We start from the raw sequence: 21,032 nt of genomic DNA, 5'->3' as shown, positions 1-21,032 counted from the left end.
ACCGAGACAGTCCTCATAGCCAGCCCTGTCAGTGCCAGTTGCTGCATTGAAGTCACCCATGACCAGAGGAGTGTCACCCCGTGGGCACCCATCAACCACTGAGCGAAGCTGCGAATAAAATGTCTTCCTTGCCGAGACATCACTTACCGCGCTCAGAGCATACACTGAGAAAACAGACAAGGCACCCAGGGAATGCCGTAATCTGAGTCCCATAATATGCCCGTTGAAAGGAGTGACATCGGACACCATCAGAAGAAGCCAATCCGCTACCGCAACAGCTACTCCCTGAGTATGACAGCCATCAGACCGACCAGACCAATAAAAGGTGTATCCACCTACAGAGATCTGGCCAGTCCCTGGTCTGCGCACCTCAGAGAGTGGCGGCACTGAAATGCGCAGCTCCTCTGACAGCAGAGGAAGATGATCATCTTGCTGGAGAGACAAGACGTTCCATGCGCCCACCCGTATAGGCCGCCTCAAATTGGGACCCGAGTGCTGCCGTGCAGCAGGCGACACCTCAGCACCACACCAGTTCCGATCCCCAACAGACCTGACCCTATTGGCTCTCCAACGGTTTCGACTCTTCCGGGGATGGGGCTCCCGAGGGCTTTCCCCCATCCCCTTCATAATGCGAGCAGCCTTCCTATGGGCGGCTGCAACAACATTTATTTATATAGCACATTTTCATACAAAAAGTAGCTCAAAGTGCTTTACATAATGAAGAAAAGAAAAACAAAAGACAAAATAAGAAATTAAAATAAGACAACATTAGTTAACATAGAAAAGGAGTAAGGTCCGATGGCCAGGGTGGACAGAAAAAACAAAAAAAAAACTCCAGAAAGCTGGAGAAAAAAATTAAATCTGTAGGGGTTCCAGGCCACGAGACCGCCCAGTCCCCTCTGGGCATTCTACCTAACATAAATGAAATAGTCCTCTTTGTAGTTAGAGTTCTCACGGAGTCACTTGATGCTGATTGTCATACAGACTTCTGGCTTTTAATCCATCCATCATTGTTGGAACATCATGGTGCTTTGGGTAGATGGTGGTGGCGCATGCAGCAGCAGCAGAGCTACTCCCGTGGAGAGCAAAAAGGAGTCCTTTCTGTAGTCTCGGAGCTTTGTGAAGTTTTTTTTACGGTGGCCGGAGTGCTAATCCTGCCACCAACCCCCATTATTTCCCTGCAAGTTGGAGGATCGCTTGCAGGGCCGGATGCAGTTTAACGTCATACCCAGGACAACAGCAGATGATGTGAAAAAATACCATTTTGAAAAAAAAAGACATTCTTGGTAACTTGAGTCACATAATCAACATGTCTGTTATCCATTCATATTCTCCAAGCATGCAGAGTAAATGCATTTTTTGCTAAAATGCTATTTATACTTTATTCCAGAACACAGGAAAGGCACATTCCAGTAATACAGTGCATTTGAATTGAAGATCCACCTCTTGCTCTCAGGAGCAAGCTGAGGAGCAGTGAGAAAAATCCATCCATCCATTGTCTCCCGCTTATCCGAGGTCGGGTCGCGGGGGCAGCAGCTTGAGCAGAGATGCCCAGACTTCCCTCTCCCCGGCCACTTCTTCTAGCTCTTCCGGGAGAATCCCAAGGCGTTCCCAGGCCAGTCGAGAGACATAGTCCCTCCAACGTGTCCTGGGTCTTCCCCAGGGCCTCCTCCCGGTTGGACGTGCCCGGAACACCTCACCAGGGAGGCGTCCAGGAGGCATCCTGATCAGATGCCCGAGCCACCTCATCTGACTCCTCTCGATGCGGAGGAGCAGCGGCTCTACTCTGAGCCCCTCCCGGATGACTGAGCTTCTCACCCTATCTTTAAGGGAAAGCCCAGACACCCTGCGGAGGAAACTCATTTCAGCCGCTTGTATTCGCGATCTCGTTCTTTCGGTCACTACCCATAGCTCATGACCATAGGTGAGGGTAGGAACATAGATCGACTGGTAAATTGAGAGCTTCGCCTTGCGGCTCAGCTCCTTTTCCACCACGACAGACCGATGCAATGCCCGCATTACTGCGGATGCCGCACCGATCCGCCTGTCGATCTCACGCTCCATTCTTCTCTCACTCGTGAACAAGACCCCGAGATACTTGAACTCCTCCACTTGGGGCAGGATCTCGCTACCAACCCTGAGAGGGCACTCCACCCTTTTCCGGCTGAGGACCATGGTCTTGGATTTGGAGGTGCTGATTCTCATCCCAGCCGCTTCACACTCGGCTGCGAACCGATCCAGAGAGAGCTGAAGATCACGGCCTGATGAAGCAAACAGGACAACATCATCTGCAAAAGCAGTGACCCAATCCTGAGCCCACCAAACCGGACCCCCTCAACAGCCAGGCTGCGCCTAGAAATTCTGTCCATAAAAGTTATGAACAGAATCGGTGACAAAGGGCAGCCCTGGCGGAGTCCAACTCTCACTGGAAACGGGTTCGACTTACTGCCAGCAATGCGGACCAAGCTCTGGCACCGATCGTACAGGGACCGAACAGCCCTTATCAGGGGGGCCGGTACCCCATACTCTCGGAGTACCCCCCACAGGATTCCCCGAGGGACACGGTCGAATGCCTTTTCCAAGTCCACAAAACACATGTAGACTGGTTGGGCAAACTTCCATGCACCCTCCAGGACCCTGCTAAGGGTATAGAGCTGGTCCACTGTTCCGCGACCAGGACGAAAACCACACTGTTCCTCCTGAATCCGAGGCGCGACTATCCGACGGACCCTCCTCTCCAGGACCCCTGAATAGACCTTTCCAGGGAGGCTGAGGAGTGTGATCCCTCTGTAGTTGGAACACACCCTCCGATCCCCCTTCTTAAAGAGGGGGACTACCACCCCGGTCTGCCAATCCAGAGGCACTTTACCTGATGTCCATGCGATGTTGCAGAGGCGTGTCAACCAAGACAGTCCTACAACATCCAGAGCCTTGAGGAACTCTGGGCGTATCTCATCCACCCCCGGGGCCCTGCCACCAAGGAGTTTTTTTGACCACCTCAGTGACCTCAGTCCCAGAGATGGGGGAGCCCACCTCTGAGTCCCCAGGCTCTGCTTCCTCATTGGAAGGCATGTTAATGGGATTGAGGAGGTCTTCAAAGTACTCCCCCCACCGACCCACAACGTCCCGAGTCGAGGTCAGCAGCGCACCATCCCCACCATATACAGTGTTGACACTGCACTGCTTCCCCTTCCTGAGACGCCGGATGGTGGACCAGAATCTCCTCGAAGCTGTCCGAAAGTCGTTCTCCATGGCCTCCCCAAACTCCTCCCATGCCCGAGTTTTTGCCTCAGCAACCACCAAAGCCGCATTCCGCTTGGCCTGCCGGTACCTATCAGCTGCCTCCAGGGTCCCACAGGACAAAAGGGTCCTGTAGGACTCCTTCTTCAGCTTGACGGCATCCTTCACCGCCGGTGTCCACCAACGGGTTCGGGGATTGCCGCCAGTGAGAAAAATATAAAAATAAATTGCACACACTGTGGAAGAGGTTTATCCCAAAAATTTAGAATCAGAAGCCAAATAAAAGAACTTAATGAAAGGCTAAGAAAATAAAGAAAACAAAAAGCAAGAAATACCAAATGGTTTCCATGGTACTCTTAAGTTAATTCCAGCATTTTATGCCACATTGTTTTTTTTATAGCATATACAGTAATCCCTCCTCCATCGCGGGGGTTGCGTTCCAGAGCCACCCGCGAAATAAGAAAATCCACGAAGTAGAAACCATATGTTTATATGGTTATTTTTATATTGTCATGCTTGGGTCACAGATTTGCGCAGAAACACAGGAGGTTGTAGAGAGACAGGAACGTTATTCAAACACTGCAAACAAACATTTGTCTCTTTTTCAAAAGTTTAAACTGTGCTCCATGACAAGACAGAGATGACAGTTCTGTCTCACAATTAAATGAATGCAAACATATCTTCCTCTTCAAAGGAGCAAACAAATCAATAGGGCTGTTTGGCTTTTTAAGTATGTGAAGCACCGCGGCACAAAGCTGTTGAAGGGGGCAGCTCACACCCCCTCCGTCAGGAGCAGACAGAGAGGGAGAGAGACAGATAAAAAAATCAATACGTGCCCTTCGTGCTTTTAAGTATGCGAAGCACCGGGCAGCATGTCGCTTCACGAAGCAGCTGCACAGAAGGTAGCCAACGTGAAGATAATCTTTCAGCATTTTTAGACGAGCGTCCGTATCGTCTAGGTGTGCGAACAGCCCCCCTGCTCAATCCCCCTACGTCAGGATCAGAAAAAGTCAGCGCAAGAGAGAGAGCGAGCGAGAGAGAGAGAGAGAGAAAAGTAAGCTGGGTAGCTTCTCAGCCATCTGCCAATAGCGTCCCATGTATGAAATCAACTGGGCAAACCAACTGAGGAAGCATGTACCAGAAATTAAAAGACCCATTGTCCGCAGAAACCCGCGAAGCAGCGAAAAATCCGCGATATATATTTAAATATGCTTACATATAAAATCCGCGATGGAGTGAAGCTGCGAAAGGCGAAGCGCGATATAGCGAGGGATCACTGTATATCCTTTGTAAGTGAAAGTGAACAAAGTGTTTTCATATTCAAAATGATAGCATCTGTATTTTCAGAAGCTTTTCTCATATTAGATTTTCCTAAAAACCCACCAAGATCATTGGCAGCTTAGGATGTATCTTGTGTTTGTTTTTTTTGGAAGTGATCACTTTGGAAAACATTCACCATGCAGTGGTGCAGTCTGAGGTATTGTATTGAATCTAGTAATACATTTAAGTAAATATATTTGTGTTGCAACTTTTTTTTGGCATTAGCTGCAAAGCTGTCATTGTGCAGTACCTGCATTTGACTTGTATCCTGTGGCCTAGTGACAGACTATTGCCATATAAGTGATGTTTTTTCCTCTCCAACACAGCATGACATCTTTTTTGTCAGTGATTTTCTTTGTTTTAATACTTTTCATTCTCCTTAGAAAATTGCGATTGTATGACAAATGTTTGGACCTAAAGAAGGTTAAGGATCAGTAGGGTAAATGTATGGGGGAAGGAACAAAAACATTTGATCAGAATGATGTTTTTGGTACGTTGAGCAACTTAATTCCTAACAAGCAGGAATTCAAAGTATAGTGTGTAGATGAATGTAAATTTGGCTTAAACACATGAAGCAGCAAGTTATGGTGTGAGAAATTAGGTTATATTAAAGAATGTAGCTAGCAGTCTCTGTAGATAAAGCTCACTGTTAACGAAAATAAAGTTTTAGAAATATGAAATAAAAATTAGATAATTAGATAGACGTTGAGGGGGATCTGAAGTCAGAAGACTTAGTCATAAGGAAGTGTCACTGTCTACATCTATATAAAGTAAAGAAGGCTTCCGGAGTGCTGCTACTGTTAAATGAGTTTTTCAACAGAAAATTGTTCGAGGGTAAGTTATATTTATAAAAAAAAAAAAGTATTTTTTCAAGCGGAAAAACAGACGCATGAAATTAGTTGGTAAGCAGTGGAGCAGGTAGTGGTACTGTGTGGTCCACTAGTACTAGTATTTTAAGTTGTTACTGAAGATTTTGGTTTTCTTCTTTTTTTTTTTTTTTTTTTTACACAACAATAATCCTACTTTATGCATTTCTTTTACTGTCACAAACTCTGGAAGTGAATAGTGTTGCTGCTAAATATTTATTTTATGATCTGAAACATTTTTATTTTTGTAATTAAGCAGCCTATATAGTTTGAGTAAATGTAATTACTCCTTTTTGGATTGCTTGTCTTTTTGTTAATAGGAAACACAGTGGGGAGAAGCCATATGTTTGTGATAGATGTGGGCAGCGCTTTGCCCAAGCCAGCACATTGACATACCATGTGCGGCGTCACACAGGAGAGAAGCCATACATCTGTGATACTTGTGGAAAATCCTTTGCTGTCTCTAGCTCACTCATCACACATTCTCGAAAGCACACAGGTATATTCTTGTCTATCCTTTTCAGGTCTGCTTACTAATGAACATTATGTACAATTCTGTGTATAAATAAATATTTTCATAGAAATCTTATTTAAATGCTGAATATGGAAGATGATCTTTTGTAGCAACCCCTAACGGAGAAGCCAAAAGAAGAAGAAAAAGTTATTTAAATGCTGAAAAGGATTGAAGTTTAAAGATTCATCTTATCAGCTTTATAGAGTGGTGTGCAAAAGTATTCATAATTTTCTGCATGACAAAAGTTTTATATGCATATTAATCCATTTAGTATTTTTAATGTGAACTCTTATGCTGTAACATGACACTTCTAAAGTCAAAATAAACAATTTTAAGTACATATTTACCTGAAGAAGACAGATTCAAGTTAGTGTTTGCATAAGTATTAAAGCCCAACACATTAATATTTTGTCATGATTCATTTTGCTGCAATAACATTTTCATTTTTTTGGGATAAGTATTTACCAGTTTTGTACTTTGTTCAGGAGTGATTCTTCCACATTCTTCTTGGCAAAATTTACAGAGATCCTCTAGGTCCAACAGTGCTTAATGGGACCTTCAAACACTTTGATGTTTTATGTAGGCATTTTCTGAATTGTGTATTTCAATGACTTTGTTTTTCATATTAGCAGAATGCTCCTTCGTCTTCAGTTTTGCAGTGATTGTCCAACAAAGACCTATGACCCTTGCAAGGGTGCTTTTACACCCAGAGTGATATAAAGGACACAAAAGTAGTACCTAATTATTTTTTATTATGGTCAAAAGACTGTCGCCTTTATGTCATTTGTGATTCATTTTTCATTTGTGTAAACCTGGAGCTTCCAAAACAGACATGAAATCAAAGTATCCTGAATTATTTATACTTTTGCAAGATGTCCATTGTCCCCTTCTAATTGTAATAAAACTGCCGGATTGCCCCATCAAGATTTATAGGTTAAGACACTATTGTCTCTTTACACGTGTTCAAATTCTAGGTCCATGCACCAGTTGAGTGGAAATTTTACTTTCTTATCATATCTCCCTTGGTCTGTATTATGTTGGTTTTTTTTCTCTGTTCTGTTTGAAAGATATGCATAATATGTTAACTGATGAGTCTAAACTGGCTCATTATAAGTGAGTTTGGGTGTGTATGTTTAAATGTGCTGTTTTTTTCCCATCCTGCACCCCATGACCATAAATTGGGTAATTCGTTTTAGAAAATGGATCAATGCATGGGTGGATTAGTTTATTAAAATTGCCTCATTAATAATTTCTATATATATAGATAGGTATATATAAATACTAGGGGGCTTTGCTCGCCAACCCCCGTGTTTGGTTTTCTGGATACACACTTTTAAGATTTTTTTTCTTTGTATTGTTGCTATTTCATTAGTTTCACTTTTATTTCAGCACTTCTGTAAAAACAATATTTGTAATCTTGTGAGTCCCAATATGCTGAATCTTTTTAATGAGGTCAGGATAGGTTTCTCTGTTTGGAATTTCAGCACAGACAAAACTATCTACATCATCAGCATTTAATAATTTTTTTTTTTTACAAAGTAAAAAAGTAAGTAGAGTTCTGCATTGGACTCCTGTCTGTAAAGTCGTGCTATTTTCCTCTCACAGTTCCAAAAGTACATGGGTTTACCAAGGTGATACCCCAGCTTTTGTCTAGGTTTTTGTACAAGGGCTAGACAGAACGTTTTTGACTCCTAGGGTAAATTTAGCTTTTTAAATAAGCAGACAGGTAAATATATATACATGAACAAAGTAACCAATAAATGCATGTGCGGTAAACTCCGTTTTTGAAATTCTCAAGATTCTTTATCACATGCTTAGTTATACAGGACAACACGCAGTGAAATGCATCCTGATCCACTTATCAAAAACTGTGCAAAATTAGAAGAATATCAGTTAAATTAACAAAAAGTCATAGATTGAAAGAAAACAGTATAGTAGAACATAATAAATAAGTAAAATTATGTGAATAAAGTAGAATTAAGTGTTAAGGTGCAATAGTGTAGTAATTATTGTGCAAAACCAAAGTTAGACTGGTGCATAGTTAAATGAGGCAGTTTGTTTGTTTGCGCTACTGCGATCTTTCTTTTTTTTTATATTTTCTAATTTTCCTACTTTCATATCCTTTAACTTTCTCCACATGTGTATAGCGCCGTTTTTTTGTTTTTTTTAAGCCTTTCTAATTTCACTGGTTTTATAGTCTCTAACCTGCTCTGCATGTGTTTAGCGCCAACGTTTGTAAACATTTTTATGAAGTTCTACTTTGTCTTTTACTCATTGTTTTTTAATTCTGAGCCGGATTGGATGTGCTTTTTTTCAATTCCACTTGTTCCAGGCTGATAATTACTTTCCTTATTTTGTGAATTTGCACCTCGATTATTCTTTTTTGTTGTTTTTTCTGTCCAACGCTTTTGAGTCTCTTTTCTCCGCGCTGCTTTCTTCTTCGTTTAGATGTCGACATTTAATTTATAACATACTGTCCTTAAACACTCTATATGCGCTGAGAGCCCTGGATCTGTGTGTGCTCAAATCCTTCACAAGACTGAATGTTTTGCTGCCTATTGTCCTATTTGATAGATTGTAAGTAGGGCGTGTCTTTGGTCTCGCGAGTAGATTGTAAGTAGGGCGTGTCTTTGGTCTCGTGGGTCTTTAAAATGTCTTCCGAGAAGATCACGTATTGTAGACTTGCTTTTTACTTTCCAGGACAGGATTTCTTTTTATAATAGAATAGAAAATGGTTAAATGCAGCAAAACAAAAGTTGTGGTACAATAACAAGCTGTTTAGTGATATTTACCAGTACCAAAATGAACAAATTAAAATATTACATTATTTGGGGAATCACTTCTTGGCATTGTGCACATTTTACATATGTTCACAATTTTAACAGCCTTAAAGTGTCACAGGCCTGTAATGTAATTTTAAAAGTTTTATATCCGCAAGGAATCTGAATGAATTTATAGAAAAGTTTAAATATGTTGACTGGCTTGTTTAGTTAAAGGAGTGCCTTGACATAAAAGTCTGAGTGTAAAAAAGACAACCGTTTCTCGTTACATAGAAAGTACCTAATCAAAAGTTTGAATAGGTTCATCATGAAAGTGAATTTGAAGCCAGCATTTCCAAAAGGTTTGTTAATTTCTTGTTCATATATGATGTTTGTTCCTTGACATTTTTTTTTGCAGAGGAAATCTAAAATGCCACATTTAATTCCTTTAGTTTTGTCTCCTGCATATGGCTTAAATTTAAAGAAATGTATTTAGTTTCCTTGGTCATTTTCTTTGGTAGTTCAATATGCCAGTAAGGTTAACTATAATTTTGTTCATAGCTGCATCATGCGTTACAGTGGTACTGTTTGACTCAACAAACTAACAGACTTTCTTTTAATGTAGAAGTCCCAAAGTATATCATTGTTTCCAGGCTGTCATTTTTACTGTGTTAATACAATAACTCAACAACTTGGAGAAATCTGGATATTAAAAATGAAATTTTCACATATCATTTCAGAAAGAGCCAGAAAGAATATGAACTGCTTGCCATTATATATTTTTTTGTATTCTGCTTTTCTAGAGGTAGAATTAGTAAACTCAGTTGCATTTTAATAAGTTTTCAGCTGTACTAATTATGCTCTGATTAGGTGGCCATTGATCAAAATTGACCAGTTTCCTAACTGGATGATTAAAAAACAAGTAGTTTGGTTGCTGCAATGTAACCTGTAAATAGTGGATCCATGAGGAGTTTAGGAGAAAGGACCAAAATATTGGCTTTCACATTAAAGAATAATGAACTGAGATTCTGGAAATCTGAGGAGTTGTCCCATGTATAGAAAGGAAGGGTAGATGAAAATGTTTTCCAAGAAATCTGAGTAGAAGACCAAGGTCCCGCCTAAATTGTGTTAGTACACAAACTAGCATTTTGAATTAGAGGAGGACAAGAAATAGAGATTTTCATATTGATAAAATTAAACCTGCCGCATATAGGTTGCTAGAGTCATTACTGTCACATCTACATCCACATTACTAACCGAGAATGGTAAACCGGATGGACGCAGGGACATCCGGCCATGGGCCGTGGACGCAAAAGACGTACTGCGCAGGCGCCCCAAGAAATGAGGCGCCGCGACCACAGAAAAAAGGAGTCAGACACCGGCGACGCACACAGCGCAGCACGAAACCCATTGCACACGAAACGGGACACACACAAAGAGGAGGACACAAAAAAAAAAAAGAATCCGCTTGCGCCCCACAAATCCCACCCCCCCTCTAAACAACCCCCCCCCCTCCAAGCAACGGACGGGACACACACAAAGAAGAGGATTCAACAAGCCCCTAGCACACAAAAAAAAGAAGCCGCTCGCGCCCCACAAATCACATCCCCCCCTCCAAGCAACCCCCCCCCCCCCCCCCTGCAAGCAACTGGAACCGGATGGAATGCAACGTAAAATAAGAAATGAATCGCCGCGACCACATTGCACACGAAACGGGACGCACACAAAGAGGAGGATTCAACAAGCCCCTAGCACACAAAAAAACAAAAGCCGCGAGCGCCACACAAAGCCCATTGGACACGAAACGTGACAGACAACGGACATAGCACACGAAACGTTCACAAAAACGACAATTCAGACCCGCGACCACACTAACATAAATAAGAAATGACACACACAGCCCCATTTCTGAAGGAACCTTCCGTATTAAACATACGTCATCTCAACACCTTCACACTATGCAGCATAGGTGGATCTCATTACAATGAAGCACTATTAACCGTTAAACCGCAGAAAAGGCTCCATATTCACAGTGAGTGCGATCCTCCTTATTACTTATCCATATTTCTCACGCTGAAGAACAAACAAGTCATGAATTCACGATCACGGGTACAAAACGATATGGCTCGGATAACGGGACCAAACACACGAACCCGCATGAAAAAACAAAATACACGTCGGCGCTTACAACGCGCGTCTTAAACTCCGGAAGAAAAAATGTCTCGGCTCCAAAAACGCAAAGCTCAACTAACACAGTTACAGAGACGAGCCCAAATGGACAGACACAATGAACGTAGACGCATGCAGCGCGCGTCTCAAAATGCTGCATCAAAACAGGCACGGGTTCAAAACGAAAGACCTCGCATCTCAGACATACAAAAATGACAGCGAAGAGACAACATAAATAAACACAGACGTCTACAACGTGCATGTGAAATGCCGGAAAACAAGCAGGCAAGGCTCCAAAAAGAGAAAGCTCAACTGACCGACATACAAAAACGGCCAAGGCTCAATGCAAACAATGCACGACGTAGACTACAACGGACTTATCACACAGCACAGGCGAATCGATTACAGCTCCAAAATAGCACGTCCCAAATACTGGACATGCAATGACGCGCCTCTCAAACGGCACAAGCAAAAGATACACGTCACGGACATCAACGCCAGACACCTGCTAAACGCTTGCGCCACTTAGCTGACAACGTGTTCAATAATGAGTCCACTATTCAGGAAAATTCATTGGGATTAATGAATGTCATTGTCATTCACTTAACTTCCCTGAAGAAACAACTGGCAATACAAGTAATGAATTTATGTACAATAGCATCCAGTCACTTACTCAACACCATTGATAAACTTCTACAAACGTTGATGAATAATAATATTCCCTTTGGAGGAAAAGTACTTTTATTAGGAGGTGATTTTAGACAATGCTTACCTATTGTTCCACATGCCATGCGCTCAGCTATTGTTCAGTCCACCTTAAAATACGCAGACAATTGGCATTGCTTTCAAACGATACAGTTAGTACAAAACATGCGATGTCCAGATCCAGAATATAACAATTGGTTATTACAACTGGGAGATGGTACACTCACCAATACAGATGGACTTCACCCAGATATTATTACAATTCCTCAATCCTTTATCTGCGACGACTTAGTTACAGAGATATTTGGAACAGCAATCTCATTACACCAAATACCCCTTTTAACACAACGCTCTATATTATGTCCAAAAAATATTAATGTTGATCACATAAATAACCAGGTCATTGCATTACTTCCTGGAGAAGCACGACTCTTTCTAAGCTCTGACAAAGTTGACTCTGATGACGACAATGACCATCTTAATTTCCCCTTAGAATATTTAAACACTATTAACCCAGCCGGATTACCACAACACAATCTTAGCCTTAAAAACGGAACAATAATCATGCTATTAAGAAACCTTAACACTAAACAGGGTTTATGCAATGGCACACATTTAGTCGTCAACACCATGACACACAATGTTATTCAAGCGACAGTTCTTACAGGATCACATGCTAACAATACTGTTCTGATTCCTAGAATTGACCTTACAAGTTCTGACCTGGAATTACCTTTTACATTGAGACGCCGACAGTTCCCCATTAAACCTGTATTTGCCATGACCATCAACAAACTAATGTTGTGCACAAAGAAATATTCCAATAAACCATTACACTGTGCCAAACACTTTATTGTTTGCTTTCTATATGCATCCTCCACACCTTCACACTATTCTATATCTCATTCATACATCTCACTCTTTGTCATTCCCCAACACCAGGGGTTGGCGGAGCCCCCTAGTTTTACAGAACACTGTTAACTTCATGCACTCTCCAGCATCATTAATGAATATAAAAACATTGCTTCAAAATCTTTGGCCTTCCTTAACTGAAAAAAAGAACACCTTTTACAACTTACTACAAATTGGAGACACATTGTTGACTCTTCAAGCTTTGAGCATGAATTTTCATGGTAATTTTTATTAGTGTTAAGGGTTTTAATTAAAACAAGCCCTTTTTTGTTAATGTCAAATGTACTGTATATGCCAAATGCATATTATCGATAATTGTTTTGTGTGCTGTTCTATTATTAAAAAGTATTTATTTTAGTAAAAGATTTTATTTGATGGCCATTAAACAATAACCCTACAATATTTATTTTTTAAATGAACAAATAACACCTAGAATCTACAGTTTTATTTCAATTGTAAACATACTAGGGACATGAATTAACAACAGCTGGTTATGTGGGAATCTGTTTTAAAAGAAGGTTTTGGAAAATTAACAGAAAATGAGCCAGTCAGTACTGGCCTTAAAACACCAGATTGGAATATCTCCAATATAAATTTCCTTGGAAGTTGGTCATCTTATATTATCATTAACTTTAGGTGCTATACAAGTCAGAATTTTGTTCATATCCTAGCTTTTATTTAATTTCCTTTTCACAGCATTATAGGTATGATAAATGTAGGTTAGCAAAGATTTGTATCTGTCTGTCTGTCTGTCTTACATATAGGCATTCACTTTTTTTTTATAGGAGAGAAGCCATATAAGTGTGCCACTTGTGGAAAAAGCTTTATTTCTTCTGGAGAACTTAATAAGCATAGCAGATCTCATACAGGTTAGTACAAGATTGAAGCTTCTTTGCAATTTCTCTTTTGTTAGTTAATGGCTTCAGTATACCAGTGCATTCAACAACAGTAATCTTGATATTACAAAATGTCAAAATGGAATGCAATTAATTTTTAATAATGTTCATAGGAAAAGGTATATTACTTTTTTAGAACCAGTTGTTTATTACCATTATAAACAAATGTTTATGGATAACTTGTGGTATGAAGCTAATCTCGTAATTCATCAAAATAAGATAAAACATGTATTTACATTCATAAGAAATTTGACTTGTTCTTTCTGTTTTATTAATTTAAATGTTTAATGCATATTCTTGCACATAATTACTTATTTTCTTCATAATATTTAAGTGTAAAAAATATGTTTTCATAACTCTTACACAAGTGTGTGTGTGTCGCGCTCTCGCTCTCTCTCTTGCTCGCTGCACAGGAATGCACAGGGAGAGACTGAACATGTACAAACCGAAAGGGAAACTGGCTTGTTTGTATACCGAGTGTGTGGTCGTGAACCGAGGCAAAAGTTTGGCGAACTTTTTGGTCGTAAACCGATTTGTACGTGTACCGAGACGTTCGTGAACCGAGGTTCCACTGTGTATATGTATATATATATTTTTATACAGGCTTGGTCTGATTTGTGGCAGATGAAATTTAATGTCAGTAAATGTAAAGTATTACATATAGGAAGTTAAAATGTTAGGTCTTTACACACAATGGGAGGTCTGAAAATCAAAAGTACAACTTATGAGAAGGACTTAGGAGTCACAGTGGACTCTACACTATCAACTTAGAAGCCATATTAAGATGGCTAACAGAATGTAATTTATAAAGCACAATGTGTGGAGTACAAGTCCAGGGAGGTTATGCTCAATCATTATAATGCATTTGGAGTACTGTGTGCAGTTTTGGTCTCCAAGCTACTAATAGGACATAGCAGCACTATTAAAAGTGCTGAGCCTTTTCAGCTTAAGCAAAAGAATATTAAGAGGAGACATGATTGAAGTGTTTAAAATGATAAAGGGAATTAGTACAGTGGATCAAGAGTGTTATTTTAAAATGAGTTCATCAATAAAATGGGGACACAGTTGGAAACTTGTTAAGGGTAAATTTCACACAAACATTCGTACTAGGGTGTTATAGCGTGTTAGCCATTATGAATGTTGCGAGAATTATAGCAAAATGACACCTTTTATTCGCTAACTAAAAAGATTACAGTATGCAAGCTTTTGAGGCAATTTCTACTACATCTTACATCTTGTCTTGCCTGAAGAAGGGACCTGAGTTGCCTCGAAAGCTTGCATATTGTAATCTTTTTATTTAGCCAATAAAAGGTGTCATTTTGCTATAATTCTCACTACACAAACATTAGGAAGTTTTTCTTTACACAGAGAACCACAGACACTTGGAATAAGCTACCAAATAGTGTGGTAGACAGTAGGACTTCAGAGACTTTTAAAACTAGACTCAACATTTTTTTAAAAGAATAAAGTGGATAGGACTGGTGAGCATAGTGGGCTGAATGGCCTGTTTTTGTCCAGATTGTTCTAACGTTCAGACTTTTGCAAACAAGCAAGGCCGGACACCAATACACATCCGTGAATACTGTTTATTGAGTTGGAGAGAGAGGAATAGGTTTCATGCAAATAGCAGAAAAATGCTGTATCAATGTAAACAAGAAAAAAGCTATGGTGAAATTATGTTTGCTTCCAAAACAAGTGTCTTTGGTAATGTGAGAGTAACTTGGAAAACAAGTCATACCTAACCTATAATTACCTCAGGATTTAGTTCAAAGAAGTCAAACTAGATGCTCCAAAAAGGTATGTTACTAAAATGTATAAATGTGTGCTTTTCAGGTGAGAAGCCTTTTGCTTGTGAACTGTGTGGAAATTCTTACACAGATGTAAAGAATCTGAAAAAACATAAATCCAAAGCACATGGTGGTGAGTAGCAATACATGTCCACTGTCTGGATTTTGTATTTGTTTTCCATTATTCTCTATTTCTAGTATTAAAACTTTATACCATTTTTTGTGATGAATGTCTGATCCTGACAGGCACAGATTAATTATGAAAAATGCCTGACTGATCTTTTTGGAGGTTTCTAGTTTGATTCATTTATAAAACAAAAGTTTATTTATTGGCCAATAGGAATCAGTAATGATACTATATTATCCGGCCATTTGTCACAATAATGTAATACAGCAAGATTTTTCTTTTTTTAAATATATATTAGCTACTCAGGTCAGGTCAGGTTGGGGAGCATGCACTGGTAGAGCACGTTGCTGCACCCACCACACGATGAAACAGCTTGGGATCCTGGTTGGCCAACCCCCAGCCAGACACACTGTGAGACTTGGGGAAACACGCTACAAGGCCATTGTGCCGTAACTGATGTTGCCTCACAATGCAGGTAATGTGCCTCATTCAGGACTCTGTCAGCAACCGCTCATTCGACATAAAGTCAAACCAGTGGTACCCAAGTGTTCTCTGAAGTGAGACAGTACCAAAGGAGTCCAGTCTTCATCCCAGGTCACTGGATAGCATTCATGTCTCGCAACCACATAGCAAGACAGGAAGCACCGGGACTCTAAAGACTTGGCCCTTTGTCATTTTGAATAGATATTGGGAGTACCACACACCCCTTTCCTGCGACCTCATGACCCCCCCATGCTCTCCCAATCCGTCTTCCAACTTCATAGGAAGAGTCACCAGAGATGTGAATGTCACTGCCAAGTTAAGTAAACCTCTCGATAAGATGGACACTTTTGCCACAGACAGAAACACTGCTGATGGCTGTGCCTAAGAGGTCATTAAAGGTCTGAATCTTGATTTTATCCAGGACACTCGCAAGCCCAGACACTTACATTCCTCACACAGTCTCTCAAGAGCCCTGATTAGAGCCTCCATTGACTCTGCGAAGATCACAGCATTGTCAGCAACGTCAAGATCGGTGAATCTTCCTTCACCAACAGATGCTCCACAGCCACTGGACCCCACAACCTTGCCCAACACCCAGTCCATGGAAGCATTGAACAGAGTAGGAGCAAGAACACACCCTTGACAAACACCAGAATCAGCTAGAGTCAAAACCGTCAGAGAGTCAATGGGGGTCAGGCCTATTGGGAATCAGAACTGGTGTTTTGTTTAGACGTCACCCACTGCACGGCATCACTCGGGTCCCAGTGTGAGGCAGGACATCCGGGTAGGGCTGTGCAACAAATTAGTTACTGAGATATAGATGAATACTAGAGCTGATGATTAATTAAGAATAATGTGTTGCAGCCCTTAAATGCATTGATTTAATCCAGTTAATTTGACTGTCCTTCATATGTTAATGAAGCAGTATCATATGAATCCAAATCTATTAATAGTAGTAGTAGGTCACTGCTAGTTGATCATTTCCTGTGTTGTTTCTTGATCATGATCTTTTCCACACACACCAGCAGGGTTACCACCCGTCCCTTATAATACAAAAATATACCATATTGAAACATAAAATGCTGCCTACCACACTGAAGCAGTACAGGACGTAATTTGTCCTGTATTACCATATACATAAATACATTAGCTCTTCAAAGTACAAAGAATAAAATGAGAAAAATTACAATCAAAAAAGTGGTATGAGTGGAGTGAATGAGTTTCATTTTTGTGTTGCACTAACTTTGCAGATGAAAGAGCACTACACACTGGGTGAAACTGCACATCGTTGCCATTATGCTGCATTCACAAATTGGCAGTTTAAAAAAAAAATCACATTGAGCACTATAGCAAAATGTTCAGAACAAAATGCTACACACAGTATAAAGATTACCTCCAAAGCAGACATGGTATGTTGTTTAATTAATTGTATGTTATCTAACAAATAAAACTAGACAATAATCAGTGCAAATTAACCATACTAATATTTCCATCTCTTTAGGCTGAAGGTTTAGATTATTAGAATGTATCATTTATGAATTATAAAATAAGTCTATGACCATGTGGAATTTAAAACATCTAAATAAATAACCTAATTGGATACATATTTATAAGTTTTTTCAGTCTGTCCTTTGCTATTTAAAAGCCTAATGTATACATATTTTCAGTCTGATTAATGACTCCTCCACTCCAGGCATCAGCTAAGGAGTTTACTCATGTGTATCAGTTAAGAACATCCTGAGCTATAATAGTCCTGATAGTGCAAGAAAGCTAAACCATGATTTTGTTTCTGTTTTTACATATTTAATTGTTTGTGTAATAGTTAATGCTTTTGGTAAGCTGTCTTGCAATATAGCAGTTCAAACCATACATATTGGTTTTCTGAAATATTATAGCTGCTCGTGGGGTTAGGTGCTTTATGGTCATGGGGCATTAATTCTGTTACACAAAACTGTTTAATAAACTAACTGGAATAATTTTAATATACATAGGCAAATGATGATTAAAACTGTTTTGTGTTAAAAAATTACTCATTTATGCATTATAGAAAAATATTAATATGCTTCAAGAAAATACGATTAATCACAATTACATTTTTTTATTCAAACAGCACAATTTAAATTTGAACTCTTTGGGGAAGACCACAAAAGGTTTGTTAGGAGAAATAAACGAGCAGCATTTGAGAAAAAGAAGACATTGCCAGCTGTTAAGTACATGGATGGATCTGTTATGCTTTGGGTTTGTCAGTCAGCTAGTGGCACAGGAAGCATTGTGTGAGTACAGGGACCAGCTAAATATCAACAAACCCTCAAGGTGAATGTCAGACAGGTAACTAAAGCTGGTAAAAGAATAGCTTCCACGACAAGACAATAATTCAAAACACACTTTGAAATACATAAAGTAATGTAAGGTAAAGGTTTCAGAATGGTCTTTGGAATCCCTAGGCTTGAAATTTGTCATTGAAAATCTTTTGGGTAAATGCTAAATGTGCTGTGCAACCAAGAAAGCCCAAAGAGGAAGTGAAGATGGTGTCTAGCATTGATTAACTATATCACAGAAGATTGTTCATTAAACAGTAATGGATCGTCAGGTACCGGGCAAAAAAAATAATCTGTTTGAATGAATTAGTAACTCGTTCGAATGGATTATTTTTATTTTTTCCCCTGACTGTTATTTGAATAGCAATTTATTTTTCCTGGTATGCGGTCAAATTTAGTGAGCCAGAAGAGTATAGCCAGCTAATAGTTTTAGTCTATTCTATGCTGTTCATTGTCATTATCAACCAGATTTTTTTTCTTCTATTAACGTCTCCACCATTGACTCCAGAATATTATGTTCTTGGAGAAAAGTTTGTCAGTTCATTCTAGCAACTTTTCCTGCATTTGAAACGCATTTCAGGATTCCTCAAAAGAACTGTTTCAACCACGATGGTCTTCCAACCAGTTTCAGTTCCGGTTCACTGATTTTAACACACACCTTAACAGTTCACTTACTGTTCATTGAACTGTATTCCAGGAAAACCGTTTGGGGTTCCGTAATAAGAACTGGACTGCAAGGGGGAAAAATAATAATTTGTTTGAACAAATTAATATGGAACCTTTCAGTTTAAAGCCTGTGCAGGGTGTCTAAAGTCCTGCATACAAATCAAAAGGTGTTCAAAGAATGTTTTTTGAAACCTGTCTGTAGTTTTTTTATTAAGTTTTTAATTTAAGTAGTTTATTATTTACCAGTATTGTTGTTTATTGAAACTCGTGAATTAGAACTAGCCATTTGCACACAGTAATCAAAACTTGCAGAATATGCCGTACCATGCAGCCTTTGTCTAGAAAAAAATGGAGTAGATAGATAGCTTGGGTGGTATGACACTGTGTAATCACAATTACTTATAAGAGCAACGTAGGGTTAGTTGCAGTGACCATGAAAGGTGCATCAATCAAACATATTGAATTAATGTAAATTTGACTGTTTGGCTCAAAGTCCAGATCTCATCCTCATCAAGAATTTGTAGTTCAACAAGCTATAAGTCAATAAGCTGCAGCAAATCTTTGACAAATAACATGAAAAATTGCCTTAAATATTGTAATTACTTGCCTAAAAAGAAATGTTCCACCCTAAAATTACAGTTCTTTATATGTTGATTAACCCCATGTGAGCTGTAGGGAAGGTCGAAAAAATGTAATCTCATGTTTTCATATTAAATGGAGGGAAAAATGTTTTATACAATACAAGCCAACGATGAGCAATGCTGTACAATGGCAAACCATACAAAAAATGTCTATGGAAAAAACAAACAAATCTCACATTACTTGTGTGTATAATTACCATGTCAGTTATCCAGTCATAAGCTCAAAACATGCAAAATGTATACCTTTTTTTGCTAAAATATTGTTAAATATGTACTTCCGCAAAAGTAGGCATACATTATAAACAGGAAACCAGGACTAAACTAAAGCCTCTTGGGATTGTATTTTGAATTGAAGACAGGACTCTTAACCTGTCTTTTTTTTTCCAATTAAAAATGTCATTCACTTGTAGCCTTAGGGGTCCTGTTTATGACTTTTGCGAGCCTATCTAGGTGTCAAAGGAATAAAACTGTAAAGATTTATAGAGGATCATAGAGTGTGATTAATCCGCAAGAAGTCAGTTGCAGATGGGAGATTATTATTGTCATGTGATTGAATGTGTTTTGCAGTAAGGACCCGTGAAAGGTTCCATTGCAGTTATGTGGCCTGTGCTTTCTGGGAGAGGTTAGGCATTTCAGAGCCCATTACTGAAAGAAGTTCAGAACATGGAAGGTCTGGTATTGTTGATAGGTTGTCAACACTCAGTTCGGCACATTTCATGATGTTCACCATATGGAAAGGGGGAAAAAGAGTTCTTAGGTGTATCTCAATGTCCTAGCAAGCAGAAGACAAATTAGGACATATCGGGATATATATTAGGCTGAAATCAATTGACAGTAATCACTTCCCTTAAGACATTTCTTGAGAATGAAAAAGCTGTCTTCTTTTATAATATGTAGTAAATCTTACTTCATGAAATTGAGTAACATTTTCTTTTTTTTTTTTTTTTTTTTTTTTTTTTACTTTTATCTAGTGGAAAGAAACGAGAGTGGTAACGTGAGTTCAGGAGTTGTTAGTGAGGGAGACACCAGGGAGAAGGCTGCCTCACAGGACTCAACAGAATTGAAAGCTGAAGACATTCCACTTGCCCTATCTCTTCCAGTGGCTAATGAAGATCATCAGCTGCTCCTGACAACTGCTGATGGTTCCACTATCTCTTCTGATCAGTTACTCAGAACCACTGTGACTGCTAGCTATTCAGAGTCCCATTTCATCTTTCTGCAGCAGCTCTACTGAACTGCTCTGTCAATTAGAACTTAATCTGTTGTATTTGGAATACTTATATGCCACACATTCAGTTATTTTATTTGAAACCGTTTTTAACAGTGATGCAATGGAAAATGTATTTTGTTTGCATATTCTTGTACAGAATAAAATATTTGTCAATAATTTAGTAAAAGAAATAAGCTGAAGGAAATCTGAAATGTTGTATGTGTTGTATTAAATTAAAAAGGTAATAAAAGTGAGAGTACTTCCTAATGGAAAGAATAATGTTGAATTTCCATTAGAGCTCATGTAAATCCATCAGCAACTTACTGCTCTTCTAATTTTAGTTAAGACCAAAATCAATAGAATTTGTTTTAATCTGTTGTGAGAGATGGACATCTGAGATGGTGCTCCATTGGCAGCAG

At 39.3% G+C, this 21,032-nt stretch overlaps 1 protein-coding gene across 2 annotated transcripts in view; it reads left to right on the top strand.

Annotated features, from left to right (window-relative positions):
• mynn (myoneurin) overlaps window positions 1-20,825 on the top strand; it is a 75,499-nt gene extending 54,674 nt beyond the window's left edge. Inside the window, exons 5-8 of one of the 2 annotated variants that reach the window (XM_028794745.2) lie at window positions 5,747-5,925; window positions 13,271-13,354; window positions 15,215-15,301; window positions 20,375-20,825. In XM_028794745.2, the coding sequence (XP_028650578.1) occupies window positions 5,747-5,925; window positions 13,271-13,354; window positions 15,215-15,301; window positions 20,375-20,637 (613 nt within the window). In that variant the 3' untranslated portion in view covers window positions 20,638-20,825. The remainder of the gene's footprint in view (window positions 1-5,746; window positions 5,926-13,270; window positions 13,355-15,214; window positions 15,302-20,374) is intronic. The other variant, XM_051922883.1, reaches the window with a different exon arrangement.
• The last annotated feature ends 207 nt before the right edge of the window (window positions 20,826-21,032 follow it).

This window comes from Erpetoichthys calabaricus, chromosome 2 (assembly GCF_900747795.2).
Source record: "Erpetoichthys calabaricus chromosome 2, fErpCal1.3, whole genome shotgun sequence".
Lineage (NCBI taxonomy): Eukaryota > Metazoa > Chordata > Cladistia > Polypteriformes > Polypteridae > Erpetoichthys > Erpetoichthys calabaricus.
The sequence above is the reverse complement of the archived record's forward strand: the minus strand, read 5'-3'. Positions and strand labels throughout refer to the sequence as shown.